Below are 22,645 nucleotides of genomic sequence, written 5' to 3' on the forward strand. Positions count from 1 at the left end.
CACACACACACACACACACACACACAGCTAGTTGGTGGCAGAAAATGGATTAACTTTTTTCACTCTTATTAAGTAACTACGAATGGAACTAGGAGGAGTTTGATTCTGTAGTTACACAAAGTCGCAGGGCAGAGTCTCAAATAGCCCCGCTTCGACTCAGGGACCAAGCCCAGTGCTCTCCCAGCAGTAACAGTTCTCAATGGGCATCAGCTCTCCAAAGTGGACAAGCCATGATATAGAGCAAGGCTGTTCAACCTCCATACTGTCGACCTTTTTATTTCCCCTAGGTCATGGGGCCTGAACTCTAGGTCTGGGTGCTGTCCCTCAGCTCTTCACCACGACTTGAGCCACAGCATGACTTCTGGCTTTTTCTGCTTATGTGGGGCTGAGGAATCAAACCCAGGGCCTCATGCATGCAAGGCAAGCACTCTACCACTGAGCCACCTTCCCAGCCTACTGTCAACCTTTTAATACTGAGATTTGCATTACCTCTTGTTTCACAGAATCCCTGGACTCCACCTACCAGATGCAAGTATCCTTTAGTTAGTTCTTCAGACACTACCAAAGGTCCCCATGGTCCTCATTTAAAGCCAGTTTAAACCAAAGTTAATGCTGATGTCTGTTCTGCATAATCATTACATGTATGTATTGATGAGAAAGGTGGGAGCTAGAGACCTAAAGAGAAAGAGCTGACATCGTCTTTACTTGTCATTGGATTTTCTAGTACCTAGCTCACAGTTGTATTCCATCTTATTAGAAAGTAATATCTCTTGTTTATTTTCCAATAATCAATGTTAATTTTTTCACTAGTAAAACAATTTCTGAATACCTTGTTTTGTTCAAATGATTTTCTTTCATTTTTAGTACTTTGGGTGCACAGTAGACAATCATTTCTGATTAAGTCCCTTTTTTTATTTAAATTTATTTTTTATTATCTTTAAGTAGTTGTGATATAGTTGTTTGCAGCTCAAAGACAATATAAAGAAAATGTAGACTAAAAGTAGTGAATATGTGGAATAAAAGCAACTCCTTCAAATAAAAATAAATAAAGATTCAAATTTGATGTGCTTCCAAATTAGAATTCACTTGGATTAATGTTCAAACAGCCAGAGATGCATTAGCATGGATTAGCAGCACAAGCAGACTGTCTCTGGGCACCCACCAGTGGTATACAGGGAAGAAAGTACTCTAGTGGGTTCCAGAAAAACAGGCCCTTGACACATCACAGTCTATCTGATGTTATTTCAAATGCCCATTGTGAAGCCAGGTCAACGTGTTAGGACTTGCAACCATCTGACATCCTATTATGGAACCAATTTGAGGTTGATATGTTTTGAAATGCTGGTCAAAGGTACCCAGTCTACTGATCAGCATTTACCATGGGCTGCGGATCCCTGGTTTGCTACACACTGCACATGCACACTAAGTAACACCCAGATGAAAGTTTCAAATTTTGTTTCTATGTAGAAAAATAATGTCCGTCAAGTGAGAGATAAAACTTGAAGGAATGCTGGAAAGCTAATAGACTATAGTTAATAAGCACTGTGAGGGGAAAACACAGGAACATTCAGTTCTCAGTGGAAATGAGAATAAAAGAAAACTGAGAACTTACACCTTCTCTTATTCTCATTTATCCTCAAGTTTGGCAAGTCAGAACCGGTTAGAGTACCCTCCTCTGGGATGTCAAGCATCCATTCATTGTCAACTCGCTTATTCAGGGAGAAACCTACTGAGTAGGGGTCCAGTGTGAGGAGCCCCAAGCAGCCCAAGGCTATACAGCCTGGGGAGGAAAGGGACAGTGGTGGAGGCCAAAGAGCATTCAGGACTGCTTGTCCAAATAGCTCTCAAGCAGCAGGGGATGGAGGGATCCTGCTACACTAGAGTTTGCTCTCAGTGGAGGAGTGGTCTAGGGCCAGAGTTAGGCCTTGGCTGTCCTACCTCCCAGAAATACAGAAGCACACGGCTGAAGGATCCAAGGTCAGGAAACAGATGAGGTAAGAGGAGGCCGAGGGAGCGCCTTTCTCAACAACTGGTAGAAGGCTACACACTCACTGGCCAGGATGGGTGTTTTTCCAAGAGTCATCAAACTATTCTGGTCGTCTTTCCCACCAAGGCCCAGAGAACCCAAAACCCAGCTGCACCTTGGTTTCTGCACTTCCCTGTCACCTTCCCCCTTACCTGAAACCTAGATGAAGACACGCTGTGTGTTATTTCAATTTTAGGATATGTGCTGCCAAAGTGAGCACTGGAACAGGTGTGCACTATTTCAAAGGAGGTAGGAGTGGACTGCCTAATCAGATCCACACCCCGTGGCCTCAAGTCTCTAACTGAACTGTCCCCCACAGGAGCCAGGAGGACGGCACTAGCTCTTATTCAGCAGCCATTCACTAAGCAAGGAGAAGCTTGCACCTACCCTTCTTCAGAAACACTAGCCATTCTGTTATGAGCAGGTGTTTTATACAATCTGTATACTTTGCAGTCACTCTCCTTATAACAACATAGAAAAGAGCATATTTATAAATAAGGAAACTACTCCAAGTGATTTGTCCAAAGTTACACAATCGGTAAGTAATTTGGCTGGGATAGAACCAAGTCTAAATCCTGTGCTCTTCCTCTATGACATCAAGGGATGTTCAAGACTTAAGAAAGATGTGATGTTTAGGACATATTTAAACAGAAGCTAAGTCACTCCTGCCTGAGCAGCTGACCTAGGAAGCTATGCCAAGGCCATCGCTTTCCATGCATCACCCACCTTCTTAGTGCCCAGGCTTTGTATGGCGCCCCTGAAACATCCCTTGAATCCAGGCACTGGTGGCTCATGCCTGTAATCCTAGACACTCAGGAGCCTAAGATCTGAGGATCACAGTTCAAAGCCAGTTCAGGCAGGAAAGTCTGTGAGACTCTTCTCCAATTAACCACCAGAAACCCAGAAGTGGTACTGTGGCTCAAAGTGATAGAGTGCTAGCTTTAAGCAAAAAAGCTCAGGGACAGCACTGAGGTCCTGAGTTCAAGCCCCATGACCAACCAAAAAAACAACAACAAAAGGAGGAGGCAACAATGCTTGATAAGAAATGTACTCATTATCTTGCCCATGTAATTGTAACCCCTCTGTACAGTATTTTCACAATAAAAAAACAAGACCAAAAAGCCTTCCTTCAAGTACCAGATGCATACTCTTCTCCCTGAACCTGAACTTCCTGCTGCATCCAACCTAGGACCTCCAGGAATTCAATGAAGCCAGTGTCTTAATGAAAGTCAGTCACATCCCAACCTGAGACCTGGGAACAGACACTGAAGGGCACTTTTCAATCAGAACAAATAGTATTAGTCTGACTGTGTGTTCTGACCTCATTTATTAGTTTCTTGTGGCTTCTATTACAAATTTTTCCAATTTGGTGACTTAGCAACAGCATAAATTTATTATTTTATAGTCTAAGGTTAGGAGTCTGTGATTCTCTCCAAGCAAAGGTCCAAGCTGCCACAAGGATTCTCTACCAGAATCTTTTCCCTTGCCTTTTTCAGCTTCTAGGTGCTCTCTGCCTTCCTCATACCCCTTCCTCTACCTTCAAAGTCAGCCATAGCATATTCAATACTTACATGTCAGTCTCTTCCAGTCACATCATGCTTTGACTTTTTTCTGCCTCCCCTTTCCATGTTCAGCAACTTTTGTGATTCAGTTGGGCCCTCCCAGATAATCCAGAAAGTCCTTGACTTAAACTCATCTGCAAAGTCCCTTTTGCCATAAAAGGTTTCAGTAAATACAACAGGTTGCTCTTGGGGAAGGCCACACCCCATGAGACCAGCGCCATACTCAAGTCCTTCTTGCCACAAGGAAGTACACACAGTTTTACAGCTCTGCTCTGGTGCCGCCTTGGTCTGTGAGCAAGTTGAGGACGGGACCAGCCCTGTCATATTAACCAGTGTCAGACACATGGAACATAGTCAGTGGGTTCTCAACAATTCATGCCAACTTGGTCCATGAGTAGGCCTCTCCCAACTGCCTTGAAACCCGGTGCCCTTGGATCATTTGCACCTGCCTCTGTCTGGTGGTTTATTATTAAACTGAACACTCCTGGCTATGTCTCTAACCTTGCACCCACCTCCAACACAGAACTCAGGAAGCATTCACCCACCACTGAGTCTCCTCATTCTTCAATGGGGGATGATGCTATTTATGGCATCTAGTTTGAAAATACTGACATATTATCACATGGAAGACACTGACAAAGCCCAGAGAAATGCATCTTAGCATCCCACCCCAGAATCTCATAAGTTTAAACTGACAGGTAAAATGCTTCCCCGTTCGATGAAGCATTGTGGTGACTCTGCATGCCAAGGCCCTCAGGGTAAGTATCAAATGAAAGAATTCTGGCAAATGGTCTTGCAAAGGGAGGTACACAAGGCCCCTCAACATCTGGCTCCTGGTACCTCTCTAGTGTCCTCATGGGCACAACTCCCAGCCTTTCAGTCACCATGTGCCCATGCATCACACCCTCACTCCAAGATTTTGTACAATATCTTGGGGAGTTAAATCCCATTTTGATATGTGCAAACCAAGATTCACAGCCAATAAAGAACTTGCCCAAAGTCATGTAGCTTATTAATAGGAGTGCCAAGTTTAACCCAGTCTGACTTAAAAATTGATGTACGTCTGCCTCATTATACAACAGAATGCGATGACACAGCTCCTCCCCAACCCCTGGGCCTCACTAGGTAACCAGGAATGTCCACAAAGTACTGAGCTACATGGGCCCAGCCGACAGGATGGGATTTCTTTCTGAATAGCCTTCCCTTCCCATTTTCTAGGATCAATAACTGATAATGACAATGAAAGTCATCCTTTCTAGGACAGTATTATCTCAATGTTTTCATGTACAGAAGGGATTTAGAGGAGCTAATTAAAAGAATTTGCCCAAACATTAAAAATTGTGCTAGTACCTTGCCCATGTAATTGTAACCCCTCTGTATGGTATTTTCACAATAAAAAATTTTTTTAAATGTGCTAGATCAGTGAAAGTGAATAACAGGTTCTTAGTCTTGCCATAGAATTCAGAGGTAGACACATAAAGAAGGTTTTTTGTTTGTTTGTTTGTCAATCTTAGAGCTTGAACTCAGGGTCTGGGCACTGTACCTGAGCTTTTTTGCTCAAGGCTAGTGCTCTACCACTTTGAGCTACAGTTCCACTTCCAGGTTTTAGGTAGTTAATTGGAGATAAGAGTCTCATGGACCTCCCTGCCTGTACTGGCTTTGAACTGTGATTTTCAGTTCTCAGCCTCCTGAGTAGCTAGGATTACAGATATGAGCCACCAATGCACTGCCACATAGTGGCTTTAACAATGAGATTTATGGAAGCAAGAGAGAAAGAGTGCCCTCAAAGGAAATTAGCAGCAGGCAGTTCAGCAAATAGTTGTGTGCTGAACCCTAGGATTCTCAGCAATTCTATGGACAAGCTTTCATGATTCTCCTAAGCATATGTACATAACTGTGGAATTCTGAGGAAAGGGAAGTTTTCCAGGAGCCATAAGACAGAGAGTGGTTTTACCTAATAAAGTACTCCCAGGGCCAAGATGGCAATCTAAGGAGAGGTGCATGCCTGAACCCTCAACTCTAATGAGGTATAGATGAGGCCTCTGGCTAACCTTGAAAAGTCCCCCTGCTGGGGGATTGCTGGCCTCTGTACCAAGAGTAGTTATGGTCAATAGGACAATGGTAGAGCAGGATATTTGGTAAAATGTACCCAGATGGTGCTGTGCCTATTTTTTTCCCCTTTTGACATATTGTTCCCTTTTTGTTTGCCTACCCTCATCTTTATTAGATTAAATATCCTAAACATAAGAAGAATGAGACCCTGGAAGCAGATATTGGATAGTCTTTCCTTGGAGCCTTTTACAGCAGTCTAAGATCCTTGGTTAACTAATACTATTCACTTTTTTTAGTTTTTAGCAATTAAAATCTATGATCTGCATACTGCACTGACCCTGTCATATCATTCACTTCTGCAGACCCTCAAGCCCTCGATGACTGGCATACATGTGTAGAGGAGAAGGGAGTTGCTGCCACCTCTTACAGAAAGCCAAATCTTGGAGTCCACTTTGACCCAGCTTTAATGAGGACTGAAGCCATTAGAAAAGCTATTGGAAACTGGACTACGCCTGTTTCTGATTCCAGAAGTCTGGGAAGGGATCTGAGTATGTGGATTCTCCACACTCTGGAACTGCTGGTCTAAATTTTTGTAGCCTTTGCCCCTGTATGCACTGGGATTAGGAAGGAATCTGAGCATCCTCATATCCAATAACCCACGACATGCCCACAGTCTCTAGGATGTGGTCTTTTTCTAACTTCTCTTAGATATAGTCTCCAGATTTGCAGGGCTGTGACTTATCCCCTCACCACAGCTGAGATTAGCTCCTGTCTCTTCTCTGAAAAGACACTAATACTGAGTGCAAACGTTGTGTTTAACCAAGCTGCTACACAACTTGGCAATGATGTTTGCTTAACCTCTGCTCAGCTGCCGTCTTCAGAGGATTTTCTTGTCCTGCCCTTGGCCTGGATCACATTTTTCATGTTCAGTCCTGAAAGCCACTTATTTAGCACTTTGAGGAATTTGGGGTTTCTTCGTGCATGTGCTCCTTCTACATTCCCCAATTCAACTACTGTCTAGCCAGAGCAGGAGGTGAGACAGGCCCTACGGTCCACCAGCAGGATGTTTAGAATTGTTTGCACATGGTGATCATAGAGGAGCAGTTGGTTTTAGTTTATTAAATGACTGTTTTTTATATTCTCTACAAACAATGCATTTCACCAATGGTCCTATACCCAAGACAAGCAAGTGATAGCTTCCCTCCCCAAGCTAGGTACACCAAAAGTGAGACAAGCAAGTGATAGTTTCCCTCCCCAAGCTAGGTATACCAAAAGCACTCGGGGCTGTTGTTTTAGAAACATCTAGAGGACTTAAAGGGCTATTGCCACCAGGTCTCTGGCTGGGCCAGGAGTTCAGGGACCAAAAGGCTTAGTGCTGTATAGGGCTTCCTTGTCTCCCTCTGCAGCCTCAGAGCCTGGCACATTCCCCTGCACTTTTCTTACCTGCTCATTATTCCCTGGCTCTACCACCTCTCTGCCATCAAAATCTGTCCCACATCCTGTGTGGCTGGCCAAAGGATCTGTCCAAATCATCCTCCTAAATTCCCTATGGCAGGTCAAGCCTCTGGTGTCTATTTGCAAAATATTGTTGCTAATAATGGCTCTGAGTCTATTTAAGGCCCCAAGGAGGGTCAGTAAGTTCCCTGGACAGAGCCTCTGTGTACAGAGATGTGTATAAGAATGAGGAAATGTCCTAGGACACAAGCTTTTGTCGTTGGTAGTGGTGGTAGTGGTTGGTTGTGGGTTTGAACTCTGGGCCTGAGCGCTGTTCCTGAGCTCTTCAGCTCAAGGCTAGTGCTCTACCACTTGAGCCATAGTGCTACTTCCAGTTTTCTGGTCGTTTATTGGAGATAAGAGTCTCACGGACTTTCCTGCCTGGGCTGGCTTTGAAACATGATCCTCAGATCTCAGCCTCCCGAGTATCAAGGATTACAGGTATGAACCACTGGCCCAGCACCAGCCTTCTTTTAATATGCAAATTGATGGCCTGAGCCTCCATCCCATGGGACTCTAAACCCCACCCCAAGCCTTCTAAAGGCTAGAGAGGAGACTTACTCTCACTTAATTTCTCCCTCACAGGAGCTTCTGGGTTTGAGATCACCATCTTTCTGCCTGCATCTCTTTTCTATTCTGTGCACTTGTTCATATCCCATACCCCACAGACTCTGTTCCTTTCCCCACTGCTTTTCCTAGGCATATACTTTTACTGATGTTTAGGGGGGAAAAAAACAGAATAGCAAATAGCTCAAAACTGAGGATTAGTGATCAGTGTTCATTGCTCTTGCATGTAGAACCTAACAAAAATAAATCAAAGCCTGCATGTAGTAATAGAAGTTAGGAAAGTTTGGATCTGATGGGTATGCTCTGTATGCATAAGTGGAAATACCATGCTGCCCCTCAGTAGTGTTAACAAGTGTGAGAGAAGTAGAATTGCTCGTGCTTCCCAGCCATCCTCACTGTCCTCCATTGGGTCATTCCTTTCTCAACTTCTTCCAGGTCTTCAGTCTCTAAACTGTGGCTGCTCCTTCCCATCCCCAAACTACAGAGGGAAAATGGAACCCTTCTGTCACTTTGTCAGACATGTTAAACCCAAACTCTTGCCTTCTGAGGTACATTGGGGCCATGTTTACTCAATGGCTTACCCAAGTTTGTGCAACAGAGGCCCACCTTCCCAGGCTCCCAGCCTAGATGAGCTGTACCCCTCATTTCTGCTCCTCAACAGCCATTTTTCCTCCACTCTCCTCTACTCAATTGCCTTTTCTGTCCATAGGTCTCACTGTGATTCCCAACTCAAAAAAACTAGGCTTTGTTTTCAAAACAAAGTAGTTGAGCTACAACTACTTCCTAGTGGCCTGTCTAAGAGCAATGGTCTCCATCTATTTTGTTCTCTGATGGATCCCAGTGACTTACAATGACTTTAAGATCTGAAGAGCTCAAAAACATTTAAACTGTTTCAATTTCTTAATGCATATAGATACGAGGCAATATACCCTAATATATATTTCCAGATTCCTAGGATTTGATTAATAAAAGCAATAGCAACAGAACTTCTAGGCCTCTTAGCTGAGAACAGGTGTGAAACACAGCAAGGGCAGCAGTAATTATAATCATGAACATATAAGCATATCAGGCTCAGTGCTAACCACTTTACATTGACTCCTCACAATATCCCACAAGAAAAACACTAATTATCCTGATACTGTTATCAAAAATAAGACTAATTATTTTACAAATGAAACAGAACTGATTCAGTTGCCCAAGTCACACAGCTTGTTGAGAGAAGATATGGAATTTGAACTAAGGTCCACTCTAGTCAAGATTGGCTTAAGACGAAAGGATTAGGCAAGCTTATGACTCTCAACATGTAACACTATGTTGCTTTTGGAAAGGGCTATGCCCGTTTATAGATACAGGTACAAACATTATTATTTTAAGGTATGTCACTTATAAGATGTATATATTTGAGGTGTTTTTTAAAAATATATTCTAACAACCTTTACCTTTCAGCTGCAATATTCAATACATTAATATTTAATGTACTATTGAATTCATTCGTATTCTCTCTCTCTCTCATATAGATTGATTTTGTCTTTTGTAGTTGCACCTTCCCTGTCTACTAGCTGAGTGAGTGTGTGTGTGTATATATATATATATATATATGTGTGTGTGTGTGTGTGTGTACATATATGTGTGTGTGTGTATATATATATATATATATATATTCTCTGATTCTTTTTAGAGGGTTCCAGAAAGGGGGTGTCTATTACAAAACCTCCTGGCACTTAATAAATACAGCCAATAGGCTTATGTTTGCTAGATTCTCATTAGTCAATCTAAAATAACTGTCTCTGGAGCTCTCTTCCTCCAAGGTAGGGCTGGGGATACAGACTCTGTTCCCCCCAGGGTGGTAGTAAGCACTACCAAGTTCTGGCTCTAAAATACTGAGCAGACCCTGTTGTTCTCTGAGGAACTCAATCCAGGACAAACAGGCACTTGATACTGCACCTCAAACCAGGCCCTTCCCCATAGACCAGGCCCAGCCTGCCTCATGAAGACCTCAGAAACGCCATCAAGATTCCCCCAGCCCACTCACTTCCTCTATTTACCTGGTTCCTGAGATAGGGGAGAATAATAAAAGGGGTGACGTTGATCAAGATACATTATATCCACAAACTGACATGTTGGATTAAAATCCCTTTATACAGCTACTTAAAGATTAACAACAACAACAAAAAGACTTTCTGAGCAACAGAACCATCCTCCATGATCTAATCTGAAATGCTGCTCATTCTTAAAGAGACAACCCCTACACTCCTTATGCATGATAGTCATCCCTTAGAGGATCACAGTGATTCCTCGCCTTCCCCGAGAATTTCATTCCAGAGATGAAGTGGCAGCCTCATATACTCGCCCTCTCTGTATGGCAGTTCACTCAATGCTACTTTGTGGATTTTCACCTATCATGGGGGTCTCTGGAATGAAACTCCCACAATAGGTGGGGATATTATTTACACATACATTTTTAAACCCTCAAAACTATGAAGCCACAATAGGTGAACCGCAATAAGAACAGAAGACATCCAAATATGGTGTTTACACTTCTACTGGAAATGTTCCAACATCTTAAGAAAATAGAACTATGCATAGAAGTAGAGAAAAATGACTTGCAAATCTCCTAAGACCTTATTCATTCCTCTTCTCTTCCCCTATCCATACACACTTCTGAGAAGGATGTCAACCTGTTAAGACCTTAAATGTTTATAAATGCACTTTAGCAATATAGTACTCCAGGAATTCCTAAAAATTACCTCCATCACACCTCATTAGAGACACAAATAATGAGAAGACAAAAAAGTTGGCAATTTCTGCTCCTCAATTTTGACTCTATTCGCAAAGCTTTGTTGTTTCATCTGAAATCAGAAAAGTCCGTTTGAAGTTGAGGCCATGGTCTGCAAAGGTGTGCAAAGGGGATACACACAGCATAACCCCGGCCACATACAATATTATTCTCTTACCTTGCCTTCTTCCTGGAATTCCAGCGGTTGTATGTAACCTAGAACACAAAATAGACAAATGAATACATAATTGCAGTGCAGATATGTATACTTGATTCAAAGAAGAAACTAAACCAACTTTAACTATGGACATGCCTGTCTCCCCTCCAAACTCCCTAACAATCACCCTCCTCCCACAGAAAGGAAAATGTGTGCTTACTGCAAGCTTTTTATTGTTTCTAAAACCTTTTCATTCTCCTTTCCTCCTATATATACACAGAAAAAGAATAAGAATATCAGGATACAAATGGGGGAGTAGAAAAATTAGCAAACTCAGTGTCTTTCAAACTTTTTGAAGCCAAATACCTCCTGGTTAGAGGACAAAATTCACTTTAAGATGTATCAGACAGCTATGGCTACAATGATGCTATGTAACAAACCACCCTCAAATGAAACTTGTTGTCATGCTAACAGATCTGCATGTTGACTATGAGCTGTCCTACTTGGACTCAGCTTCAGGCTACCAGTTGGATTTACGCCTGCCCAACAGCTCTGATTCTCCATGACCCTTGGCTACATGAGGCACATTCTCATTGGGAATGGAAGAGCATGGAAGGCATTAAAAATCTCTATTTATATTCTCTCCCATTCCATTAACCAAAGGAAGTTACAAGCCAAGTTCAAAATCTACTATCAGGACAGGGGTGGACGGTCTGCTCCAAAAGGAAGAAGGGAATCATTATTTTCTGACAATCCAGTCTATCACAGAAATCAAATATACCAAGGAGATATAAGATGCCCTTTGCTGATTGGATAAAGGAACAAGGCCGCTTAGACACCAGATCCTTCCCCACGCCGAGTTGTCTGGTAATCCCTCGGCTTCAAAGAAGATGGCTGGCATGATACACAGGGAACCCTCTCATGTTATAGATAAGAAAACTGGAGAGCAAATAACCATAATAACTTGTCCATAATCTGAGATGTATCAGCCATGAAGCCACAAGTAAGAGGATCCTTTCTAGAAGCTTCCAAATCAGACGACAGTCTTTTTTCAGCCTCAAGTCATAGTTACAGGAATTATGACTGTTGCATAGCTTACAATTTGTGAAAATTGCTTGCAGCTGGAGAAAATGGTCACAACCAGGTAGCATAGAAAATAAAAGAATGGGAGCAAGTGAAGGATATGATTGTGACTACTGAATGGCAAATTATTCATTTTCACAGTACTAAGCTCACAATCAACTATCCCCCTCCCAGCTCTCCATGTGCGGCTCGATATAGATTAGAGCAGAGATAAGTAAACATGAGAGAGAACAGAGTTGAGCTAAATTTTTATATGCATCTTAGATGAAGAAAATACACGAACAAAATAATAAAAATTAGATCTATGTCTATTTATTGATAAATGAAGCTTCGAGAAGTTAACATATTAATAAGTGGGTAGAGGCTTTTACAAGGTTATAACTCAAGAGCATTAGAGGCCCTAGAAAGACCACCCATAGTCTCAGATGTTGGCACCAAAGAGACCTATTAAGTTCAACTTACAGATGTTCCACTACTTACAGTGGGGTTACATTCCGACAAACCGCTGTGTGTTGAAAATATCGTAAGTCAAAATGCATTTACTACACCTAAGCCAACCAAACATCCTATCTTAGCAATTCAGTTCACTGTAGCCTATCTGTTGTTTCCCCCAAGATCACATGCCTGGTAAGAGCTCCTGCTCACTGCCATTGACTGCCTTCAACTATATACCAGGAAAAGATCAAAATAGAACATTTGAAGAAGTACAACTGCTTCTGAATTCACATCATTTTGGCATCACCCTAAAGTTAAAAAGTTGAATCATCCTAAGTTAAGGTCTTAGAGGGAATATACGTCATAAATAGAAAGTTGGGTCAACAGCAAGAGTAGTGGTCACTTAAAGAGACAGAAGAGAGGCTAAAAGCTTGCCCATAACTTCAAGAGAGCCAGATGTTTTCAGCCTCAACACGGTCATGATTCCAAAATCAACAATTAATACAAGATGTTTTCCCTCAGTGGCCAGAGGTTAGAGAGGATAAGATGAACCAGTCAGGCTATTCCTTGAGCTGAGAATACTGAGAGTTCCCCTTTTCCAGGCTTGTGGCACAATCAAAATCTGGTTCTAGTCACTTCCTCTGCAGGTTTGAAATGTTCCAGGTAAGCATAGTGTGCAGGCCACTGCAGGGCCTAAAGTATCTAATTCTTCCAGTCTGCATGAGCTCCCCCACATGGTGACTTAAGCTGTGTCAGAGAACTAAGCAGGAACGATTTTCATTCCCTTCCTCGTGGTTCTGGATGAAGGTGAGCAACCAGAGACCTCTACAAGGTGTTTGGAAGGCAGACATCAAGCAGCAGCCATCATGCTCAGGAGGTCTGATGGCGCAGCACATAGAGAAGCAACTCACATTGTCTCAGAGCTGACTGAGGCTGGGCCTCTGCATCTCTGCTGGGCCTCTTCCAGCAAGTCCGAGTCCAGGCTAGGTGTGTGAAAGGAGTGACACTCGCCCTTCCTGCCGATTGCCAGTGTTACTAAGGTGAAATCTGGTGAGACTCAAAAGCTTGATCCAGTTTTCTCCCTCTCCCGCTTCACATCCAGCTTTCTGTCCCAACTGCAGACCCTGATGACCTGCACACACATCATACATACAAAGGTAACCGCCTAGAGTTCCCCACTCCTTTTCTATTGGATAAATGTAATCTATAGAATAATCTTCATGTAACATCATACAGCCTAGCTGTTCTCCTGATCCATGTTTCCTAGTATAATCAACCACTCCCATGGGACAAATGCAAAAAGACTCTGTCCTTGTTTCCCACAGACTCCTCTCAAGAGTGTTGATGGTTCCTCCAGCTTCTGCTCTCCCCTTTTGGAAGTATTGAGCATTAAACTCAGAGTCTTGCTAAGCAGGTGCACTACCATTTCAGCCACACCCCTAGCCACATCACCATGCTTTCTGCATAATTGAAATTTTATCATCACCACATCATGGTTACCAACCCATTATCACTCATACTTCTCCCATCACCATTAATACCATCACCACCCCAGCCAGCACACAACCATCACGGTCACCACCATCAAACTACCACCATTACCTTCATCTACCAGCACTATCCCAGAACCACCATACCAGCACTCACCACCACCACCATTACCATAATTACTATTGTCATCAGAGTAATTACACCACAACTATTGCCACAACCATTACCCCTTCTTTATCTTCTTTCACTTTTACAATAGCAGTTTTCAGATGTTTCCTATTTTACAAATGAGGAGGCATGAAGGAACTTGTGAGTAGCCAAGGAAAGATCTAAACCTAGGTCCAACCTGTTACTATACTACACAGCCTCTGATACCATATTTGGCAAAGTAAATGAAAACCATCAGTCATCAGTGACCAAGGACAGAAGAAGCAAAATGTATGCTATCAAGAACATGAAGACAGAGCAGCTCAAGGGCACTGGGCAGACAGAAATGGAAATAAATTAAATAGGATCTCTCAGAGCAGAGATGGGGGACAAGTTGGTAGCCATTCTGATTCAGTACTCACTCACAAGAGGAAGAGGCCTTACTACTGCAGACTTGAAGGGCAGATCCCAAGCAGAAAAGCTCATCCATGGTGTAGAGGGCAGAAGATAGGTTCTGAGTAAAGGAGTTAAAAGTAGTAAGAATCAGAAATGACCCCTGAAATACCTAAAGTGCTCATTAATTGGCTTAGACATGGTTCTGGTCCCTGGATTTACATTAGAAGCACTTGGAGACCTTGAAAACTTCACAGTGCCCAAGCCACACCCTCAAGTCTCTATTATTCATTAGGATGAAAGAAGGATTGAATGTAATGAATGAAGTAATGAATTAAGTGAATACATGAATCAAACCAGCAGAACTCCAGAATCATTTCCTTCCTTTTGCACCTCTAGTTTCAATTAGTTGGACTCATCCTTGTTTTTGTTTAGTTGGGCTCTTGAACTAAGTGCCTTTGAGCACTAAATGGTGGTAAGGTAAAAGGGATAAAAGGATATTTCCTAGGATGGAGGAAAGATGTGTCTAATTTTAGATGAAAGAATCTCTCTCTCTTTAATTTGGAGAGGACAAAAATAAAGAATCTATAACCGAAATAATAAGGAGAGTAGGTTGGAGGCAATTCTCAAAGTTGGAGTGAGGGACTGCCTTTATTCTAGCATGGACATGAACTTGCCTTATTTTCTACAACACCCAAAGACTTAATGGCACAAGAGCAGTTATAAGTAACAATAGCATGTGCTGAATATTTACATGTGCCAGCCCTGTGCTAAGTACTTTCACTCTTAGTTCTGTGTGATGGGTGCTAACATTTCTTTACATCTTGAAAGGCCCCCAAAGGACCATGTAGTGAAGACTTGTTCTCCAGAGGGTAAGGCTGCTGGGAGGAGTGGGGCCTAGTGGAAGTGAGGTCACTGAGGGCGTGAGCTTGAAGGGCTCATGGGGACCCCCCAATTCCTCCTCTTCTCTCTCTTTTCATCCAGCTTCAATAAGGTAAGTAGATTACACCACCACGTGTTCCCACAATGTTATGTGGATTGCAGTCCCAAAGCAATCAAGCCAGCTGAGCATGGACAAGAACTTCTGAAACTGAAAGTCAAAATCAACCTTTTCTCCTTTAAGTTGACTTTCTCAAGTATTTGTTACAGCAATGCAATGTTAACTAATGGTCTGCTACAGAGATAAAGAACCACAGAGAGACTAAAGAACTGCCCAAGATAACACAACTATCAGAGTGGCAGTATAGATAGCAGGAATATACCCTAGAGGCCACCTTCCTCTAACTCCACTCACCTAGCATCCCAGTCTCCATGGAGTCTAGGTTATGATTGGTTCCACTTCCCAGATAAGGAGACTGAGATTGAAGGGTTTGTTTATTTTTTTTTCAGTCTGACACATCTCACAAGCACAGCCTGGATTTGGAGCTCCACAAACTGGACTAGAGACAGATGTTCCCAAATAATACCCAGCTTGTCCCCCAATACTGCCTCAAACTTCATCTCAGATACCCCAACGGCAGTCATGTGGCATGACCTTTCAAAATAGCTACATTTCTAACAGTCTACCCAAGACCTAAACCAGCACTGGCATGTGTGCCAAGACTGAAAATGACACATAAATACAAGGAAAGGCGAATCTAGCCACACTCTAGGCTGGGCAAAACATCTCAAATTATTTGTTTCAAACATTTTGCAATTGGCAAGACCCAAACCACATTTTTCCAAGCATTCTCTTCCCTACCCCACCCCCACACCGTCCCGCTTTACATTGTGTATATTTCCCCAAAAATCTAACCCATATGTCTCTGATCCGTTTACACTTAACTCATCAAATTATTGTTTGCTAAGAGTTGTTTGCTGCCCATGAAGCCTTCTGAGACTGTCTGTGAGGCCTTCAAAAGGCTCTTTCTGTCTCTTTTCTTAGAAACAGGAAGCTACATTTAGCCAAGAGCAAATGAAATTGAAAATGTTGGCAATGGGAGGGATGAGGCTCTTGGGCCAAAAAAATTTGTTCTTCTGAACATGGCAGGGCTGTAAAAGAACCCTAAGATGGCATTGCAAGGTCCTGGAACACAGAAACCAGGGTTGGGTTCGGTTTGGTTTTTAGCCATGTTCACTATGTCTGTGTCTGCCATAGTCTCAAAGGTTGCTGGAGAATGCAGTGGAGAGCCAATGGAGTAGCAGGTCCCAGACCTGGTAATGGCTAGTGATATCCTTGGTTCTGGTAGGACAAAATCCTCCCTATTATACTTCTATTATGGCAGCTAAAGATCCTACAGAGGTCTGTTTTTCTATCTGCTTTACAAAAAAAGGAGAAGAAAGTTAAAGAAAGTAGGAAATAAAGAAAAGGGGAAGGAAGGAAGGGAGGGAGAGAGGGAGGGAGGGAGGAAGGAAGGAAGGAAGGAAGGAAGGAAGAAGGAAAGAAGGAAGGGAAGGAGGGAGGGAGGAAAAGAAAAAGAAAGAGAAAGCAAACATATAGAAAACAAACCAAATGCTTCTCAAAACAAACCATTATATCTGATATAGTTTAACTCATCCATGTTTTCTTGGCTTTAGCAAAAAATTCTAGGGTTTTTTTTAATTGCTTAAGTTCAGCTAACTTAACGTCTCTTGGGAAAACTGATCTATGTAAATGTGATTTAACTAAAGGGGTCTGAGCTGTTCACATGTGTTTTGCATTTTCTAATCATCCTGAGCTCTGTTCATGGTGAGCAGACACAAAATGATGGTGGTCTCATTTCAACATCAATTTTGATCCATTTTATCTCTCCAGAATGCTGCATGATGGCTGGAGAGAATCTCACTTCCTATTTGCAGACAGTCAGAAGCCAGGATTTATGGAACTCTTGGATGTATGTAAAGGAGATTGCACGGATGGAAGACCCAGAGGACGATGGCCATTCTCTAAAATGTCTACATTTTTTAAATTGGCCAAAACCTTACTCACGATTCATTTTAAACAGTTTCTTTCCCTGACTAAATTTACATCAGCAAGTCTTTTAAGAAAGGTGGGTCCTATTCATTTTCTACCATTGTATGACAAATGATCACCTCCAGTGAGAGGCAAAAGACAGCACGCATGTGTGCTATCGCCTCACCAACATGGGGCCCAGGCCCAGCCGAACGGTCTCACAGATGACAGCTAAGGTGGTGATCAGCTACATTCCCATCTAGAAGCTTGATTGATGAGAGCACTTGTAGCTCACTGGGGGTGTGAGCAGAATTTGTTCCCTTGTAGCTGTGTGGCTGGGCTTCCTGTTTTCTGACTGGCTGGTGGCTGGGAACTGCTCTCAACTCCTAGAAGCCATCCTTAGTTACACCAATTCCTCCACAGTCTCTTCCTTCAAGAAGGGCCCAGAGCTCTCTAAAGGGTTTTTCACCTGATTAATGCAGGCCTCCCTAACATCATTTCTCTTTGGATTAATTCAACATCAACTGATTTGGGGCCTTAATTTTATCTGCCAACTCTCTTTATCTTGGTCATATGACATGACCTGATCGGCGCATGATAAACATCATACTTTTGAGTCTCATCCACATTCAAGAAGGTATTATACAGGTGAAATGCATCATAAGGACTCAAAATATTGGAACCACCTTGCCATTTTGCCTATGTGCAAAGGTATGTGATAACATTAGTTATAATTTTGGCCTTCAAGAAACTCACAGCCTATTGGGCTAACAAGTAGGTGAATGAGGGTGAATATGGTTGAAGTATAGAATTGCATATATGAAAATAGAACAGTGAAATCTGTTGAAAGTTTTTAAAGGGAGAGAGTACATTGAAATACATTGTACACATGATTGGAAATGTCCCTGTGTGACTGTGTGCTAATAAAAAAAAAAGAAACTCATGACCTAACAAAGGCAGTGGATATGCAACAAGTTACTAAGCCATTAGAATAGAGATGCATTTGATATTCAGAAATAGCACAAAAGCGCAGCATAAACATTGCACTCCATAAGAATGGGAGTTTACCAGGCAAATGAATATAGGAAAGAAATGGTGAGTTAAATAGAATTGCCTTGAAATAGTATGATGGATTTAACAAATTAGTCATAATTTGATTTCACTAAGATGTCAGCTTACTATTTCTATTTGCTTTTTCTCTTTTAAAAACAAAGAAATTTACTTCCGTAAAGCCTGGTTGATAGACCAGGATATGTGTGTGTGTGTGTGTGTGTGTGTGTGTGTGTGTGTGTGTAACTGTGTTGCAAATGACTCATCCATTTATAACAAAATACTGGAGAAAGGGAAGCATAGTAAATTAACACTCTATCCCTGAGACTAAATGTGCTCATGGCTGCCCCTGGGATGTGTAGACCTTTTCTAATGAGAAATTTCCCTTCAAGGACATCTCATTTTGGAGGACAGAAATGTGCCAGGGGGAGAGCAGCAGAAAAGGCCAAGGTAGTTCTTGAATCCCTGAGCATGAAGAGAAACAACTGAAGTTGGAGACAGAGCCAGGCACCATGCAGTGCCTAGGGGCACACGTGTCCCACTGTACTGTACCATGCATTGTAGTACTAGTATGATTTAAAACAGGATTCACTCTTGAAGTCTGAAGTCCTCTAACTCTTCTCCCACAATCTATAAACACAGACTAGGGGGAAAAATCCCTAGGAAATACAGTATCCTTATGTCAACTCCAAATACCTTTGAGCCACCAGGACGATGACAACACTACAAACGAAAATGCAAACATCTTAACAGACGAGACAGTTTGGGCTTGAGTGTTTCAGTTCCATTGCCAACAGTCTGACATGAGATCTTCTTTGATTTCTCAAACCTGCTCTAGTCAAGTCTGCCTCCCAGGCCTCCAAGACAAGCCACATGGCAGAGGAGAGTACTTTACATGCAGCATTAGGAGACCTAGATTCCAAGAATGGCTCAGTTCAATTTATTCCTTCATTTCCCTAGGACTATTGGAGAACAAAGTGACTTTTGCACATGTTGGATACATGGGCTTCCCAGACAAGAGAAAATGTTTGCTAGCCACAAGATTTTGGGGCTTTTATTATTTAAATATGGAGACTTCTTCTGTGATATGGAATATATTGAGAGCATGGGCCTTGGAGCAAAGCTTTCTGGGTTTGAATCCCAGGCTTACCACATCCTTGCTGTGTGATGATGGGCAAAAGACTGGACTTCTCTGTGCCTCTGGGGATAATGATAGTTCTGATTCCATAAAGTCATGATAAGGTCAAATAGATGAATTAAAGTCAAATATTACATGATCTCACTTGTATATGAAACCCAAAAATGTTGACCTTGCCTCACAGAAGTAAAAAATAGTACTTATCAGGGGTCAGGGAGGGGTCAGGAGTAGGGGGAGAGACGGGGAAAATTTGATCAATAGTAGCATTATAGATGGATGGAGTTCTGGTGTGCTATAACATAGAAGGGTGACTATAAATAACAACAATGCACTATAGATTCAGAATATTTTCAAAATATGAAGTGATAATTTGAGAGGATAGAGTTTGACCCTGGTTTAAATATTACATGATGCAGCCAAGCACTAGTGGCTCACACATACTAGCTACTCAGGAGGTGGAGATTTGAGGATCAAGGTTTGAAACAAGCCCAGGCAGCAAAGCCCTTAAGAATTTCTCTCTAAATAACCAGCAAAAAATGCCAGACTGGAGACATGGCTCAAGTTGTAGAGTGCCAGTTGTGAGCAGGAATAAAAGAAAAACTGCAGTGAGAGTTCAGGGCTCTGAGTTCAAGTCTTAGTACTAGTACAAAAATGAAGCAAAATATTGATACGATGCATGCATCAAAACATCATAATGTGTATAAATTTATGCAACAAGTTCAGAATAACAAAATATTTTTAATGAGCGAAGGTCCATTCTGATCCAAAAAAAATGGCTGCTGGAATACCAGATATTAGAGCTATATTTCAGATAGTAAGATCCTCCTTTCTTCAAGGAAAATTCTAAGGGAGTTCACACAGTTGAGGACAACCCAATCACCTGACCACACATAACTTCATAGAAGGCTGGCAAAGAGCACTGCACAGGGTTTTGTGCCCAGATCAAAACCAGGCATTCCATTGCCATGAAAAGAGACAGAACAGACCTTGGATGACGAGAAGTCTCCACCATGCTAACTGGCCTCCTGGTTTCCATTTTGACTTCCTGAGTGGACTTATTCACTTGGAATAAAATGATACCCATCACTGCTTCTCTCCAAATATTTTAATTCTGAAGTTGCTGTGAAACCATATGATAAGCATCTACTATGATTCATATAATGAAATACTATCCAGCAGTAAAAAGGAATAAAAGTATTTATGTATAAAAGGATAGTAACAAATCTCAAGATAGTTATGCTGAGTGAAAAAGCCCAGGCCAGAAAAATGTACTATATGTTGTATGACTCTATTTATTTATTAACTTACTTACTTATTGCTGGTCCTGGGGCTTAAACTCAGGGCCTGGGCACTGTCCTTAAACCTCTCTGTGCTCAAAGCAAGCGCTCTATCACTTGAGCCACAGCGCCATTTCCAGCATTTTCTGTTTATATGGTACTGAGGAATTGAACGCAGCTTCATGCATGCTAGGCAAACACTCTACCACTAAGCCACATTCCCAGCCCCTCAACCCATATTCTTACAAATGCTGCAACCTACCCAGTCACTGTCCCTAGCAACCACTAATTTTGTTCATTTAATTTTGACATTTGTTATACAAATGAGATCACACATATATAACCTTTTGAGACTTTTTTTAATTCACCAAAATTCCCACAAGGTCCCTCTAAGCTGTATTTATTAAGAGTCTGCTCCTTTTCGTTACAGAGCAGTTGTCCATGAGAATTCTGATTTGTTTAGCCATCTAACCATTACAAAACATCTGTTTCTTTTTGCCAGTTTAGGACTTTTACAAATAAAGATTCAATGAAGCTGTACAGGTTTTAGTGCCAAAACAGGTTTCCATTTGTCTGGTATGATGTCCAGAGTGCAACTGCTGGGTTGTAGAGTAACTGTGTTTAACTTCATAAAGAAATTTCCAAACTCCTCTCCAGAGTAGATATACTATTTTACATTCCTATCATCAGTCGATGAGAAACCATTTTGAACCCTCAATAACATTTGGTATTTTCATTATTTTCCCATTAGCCATTCTGATAAATGTGTTAAGCCGTATCTCTTTGTGGTTTTAATGATTCCCACATGACCTTTTTCTAAATTTTTACAGTTTTACATCTTGCACTTAAATCCATGGTAAATTCTGAGGTAACTTTTATAAAGATGTAAAATTTAGGTTGAAGATTTGGGGCTTTTGTTTTTATTTGACCCGTGGATACCCATTGCTTCAGCCTCTTGGGTGTTCATCTTTCTCCTTCCAGGGCCACGTTACTGCCAATACAATACAATACAATTCCGATGGCTTCTGGCTTTTGTAGGAAGTCTTTGAAAATGAGTCCTCCACAGTTTCTTCATCAGACCGCGATAGTTTTTAAGTAATTTCATACTGGGTATCGCCTTTTTCACTTTAGAGAAGAAAGTTTTTCCATAAGCTCTTTCTTCTCTTGGGTCAACTCCTGCAGAAACTCTTGGTTTTGCTCGACTCTGTTCTCCAGCCACTGGAGGAGGGGATCGCTGATCGCGGACACCTGACTGCACACATGATCCACGTACGCCGAGGCATTGCGGATCCTGGCTACCGGGTCCTGATCGGGACGGCCGCACATCCTCCTATACGAGGCCAGTTCTTCCTGCCACAGGATCTGGGGCAGCTCTACTAGCGACTGGAGGCACGCTTTCCCGATGCTGGCACGAGGTACCACGTGGAGGGGGACATCGACCCTCTCATACTCGGCGCTCCTCGGGGCGCGGGCGGATTGGAAGCAGGTGTAAGCTATCTGGCCGGTGTTCGTGTTTTTATCCTCCACGAAGCAGGAGAAGATAATCCCGACGAAGCCTGGGTCCATCATCTGGTAGGCGGCCTGGGTGCGGATGTCCACGTGGGACGGCCAGACGGTGATGTGCGGGTGGGAGTGGTACCAGCCCACCACCCGCAGGGGGCTCCCGGTGAGCGCCGCCAGCCTCTCCGTCTCCGCCGAGGCCGCCGACAGCTGCTCCGGGGAGATCTCCACCCGGTCCTTCCTCTTGTCCGACCGCGGCAAGATGATGACGGAGCGAATGTGGACGATCCGGGCCGCCTGGGCCTGCGCAGCCACGGAGCCCAGAGCCTCGCCGGAACTCCCACAACCGGAGTTACTCCCCTCTTCCTCCTTCAGTACCCCAATACACAGGCCCATTACCTCCTCTTTATCGGTGCTCAGAGCGTGGTTGACGCACACGAGGAAAACGTCGGAATCGAGGTGAACCGCCTGAACCGCCATCTTGCCCCACAATGCTCCCAGTGTAAGGCTCCGCCCTCCGCGCCTGCGCAGCCCTCCGCGCCTGCGCAGCCCTCCGCGCCTGCGCAGCCCTCCGCGCCTGCGCAGC

The 22,645-nt window shown here is 42.8% G+C and overlaps 1 protein-coding gene across 1 annotated transcript in view; it reads right to left on the reverse strand.

Moving 5' to 3' along the window:
* Window positions 1-21,681: 21,681 nt before the first annotated feature.
* LOC105987308 (lys-63-specific deubiquitinase BRCC36-like) overlaps window positions 21,682-22,645 on the reverse strand; it is a 30,057-nt gene continuing 29,093 nt past the window's right edge. Inside the window, exon 5 of the mRNA XM_013018521.1 lies at window positions 21,682-22,636. Within this exon, the coding sequence (XP_012873975.1) occupies window positions 21,682-22,636 (955 nt within the window). The remainder of the gene's footprint in view (window positions 22,637-22,645) is intronic.

This window comes from Dipodomys ordii, unplaced genomic scaffold, assembly GCF_000151885.1.
Source record: "Dipodomys ordii isolate 6190 unplaced genomic scaffold, Dord_2.0 Scaffold41, whole genome shotgun sequence".
NCBI classification, from domain to species: Eukaryota; Metazoa; Chordata; class Mammalia; order Rodentia; family Heteromyidae; genus Dipodomys; species Dipodomys ordii.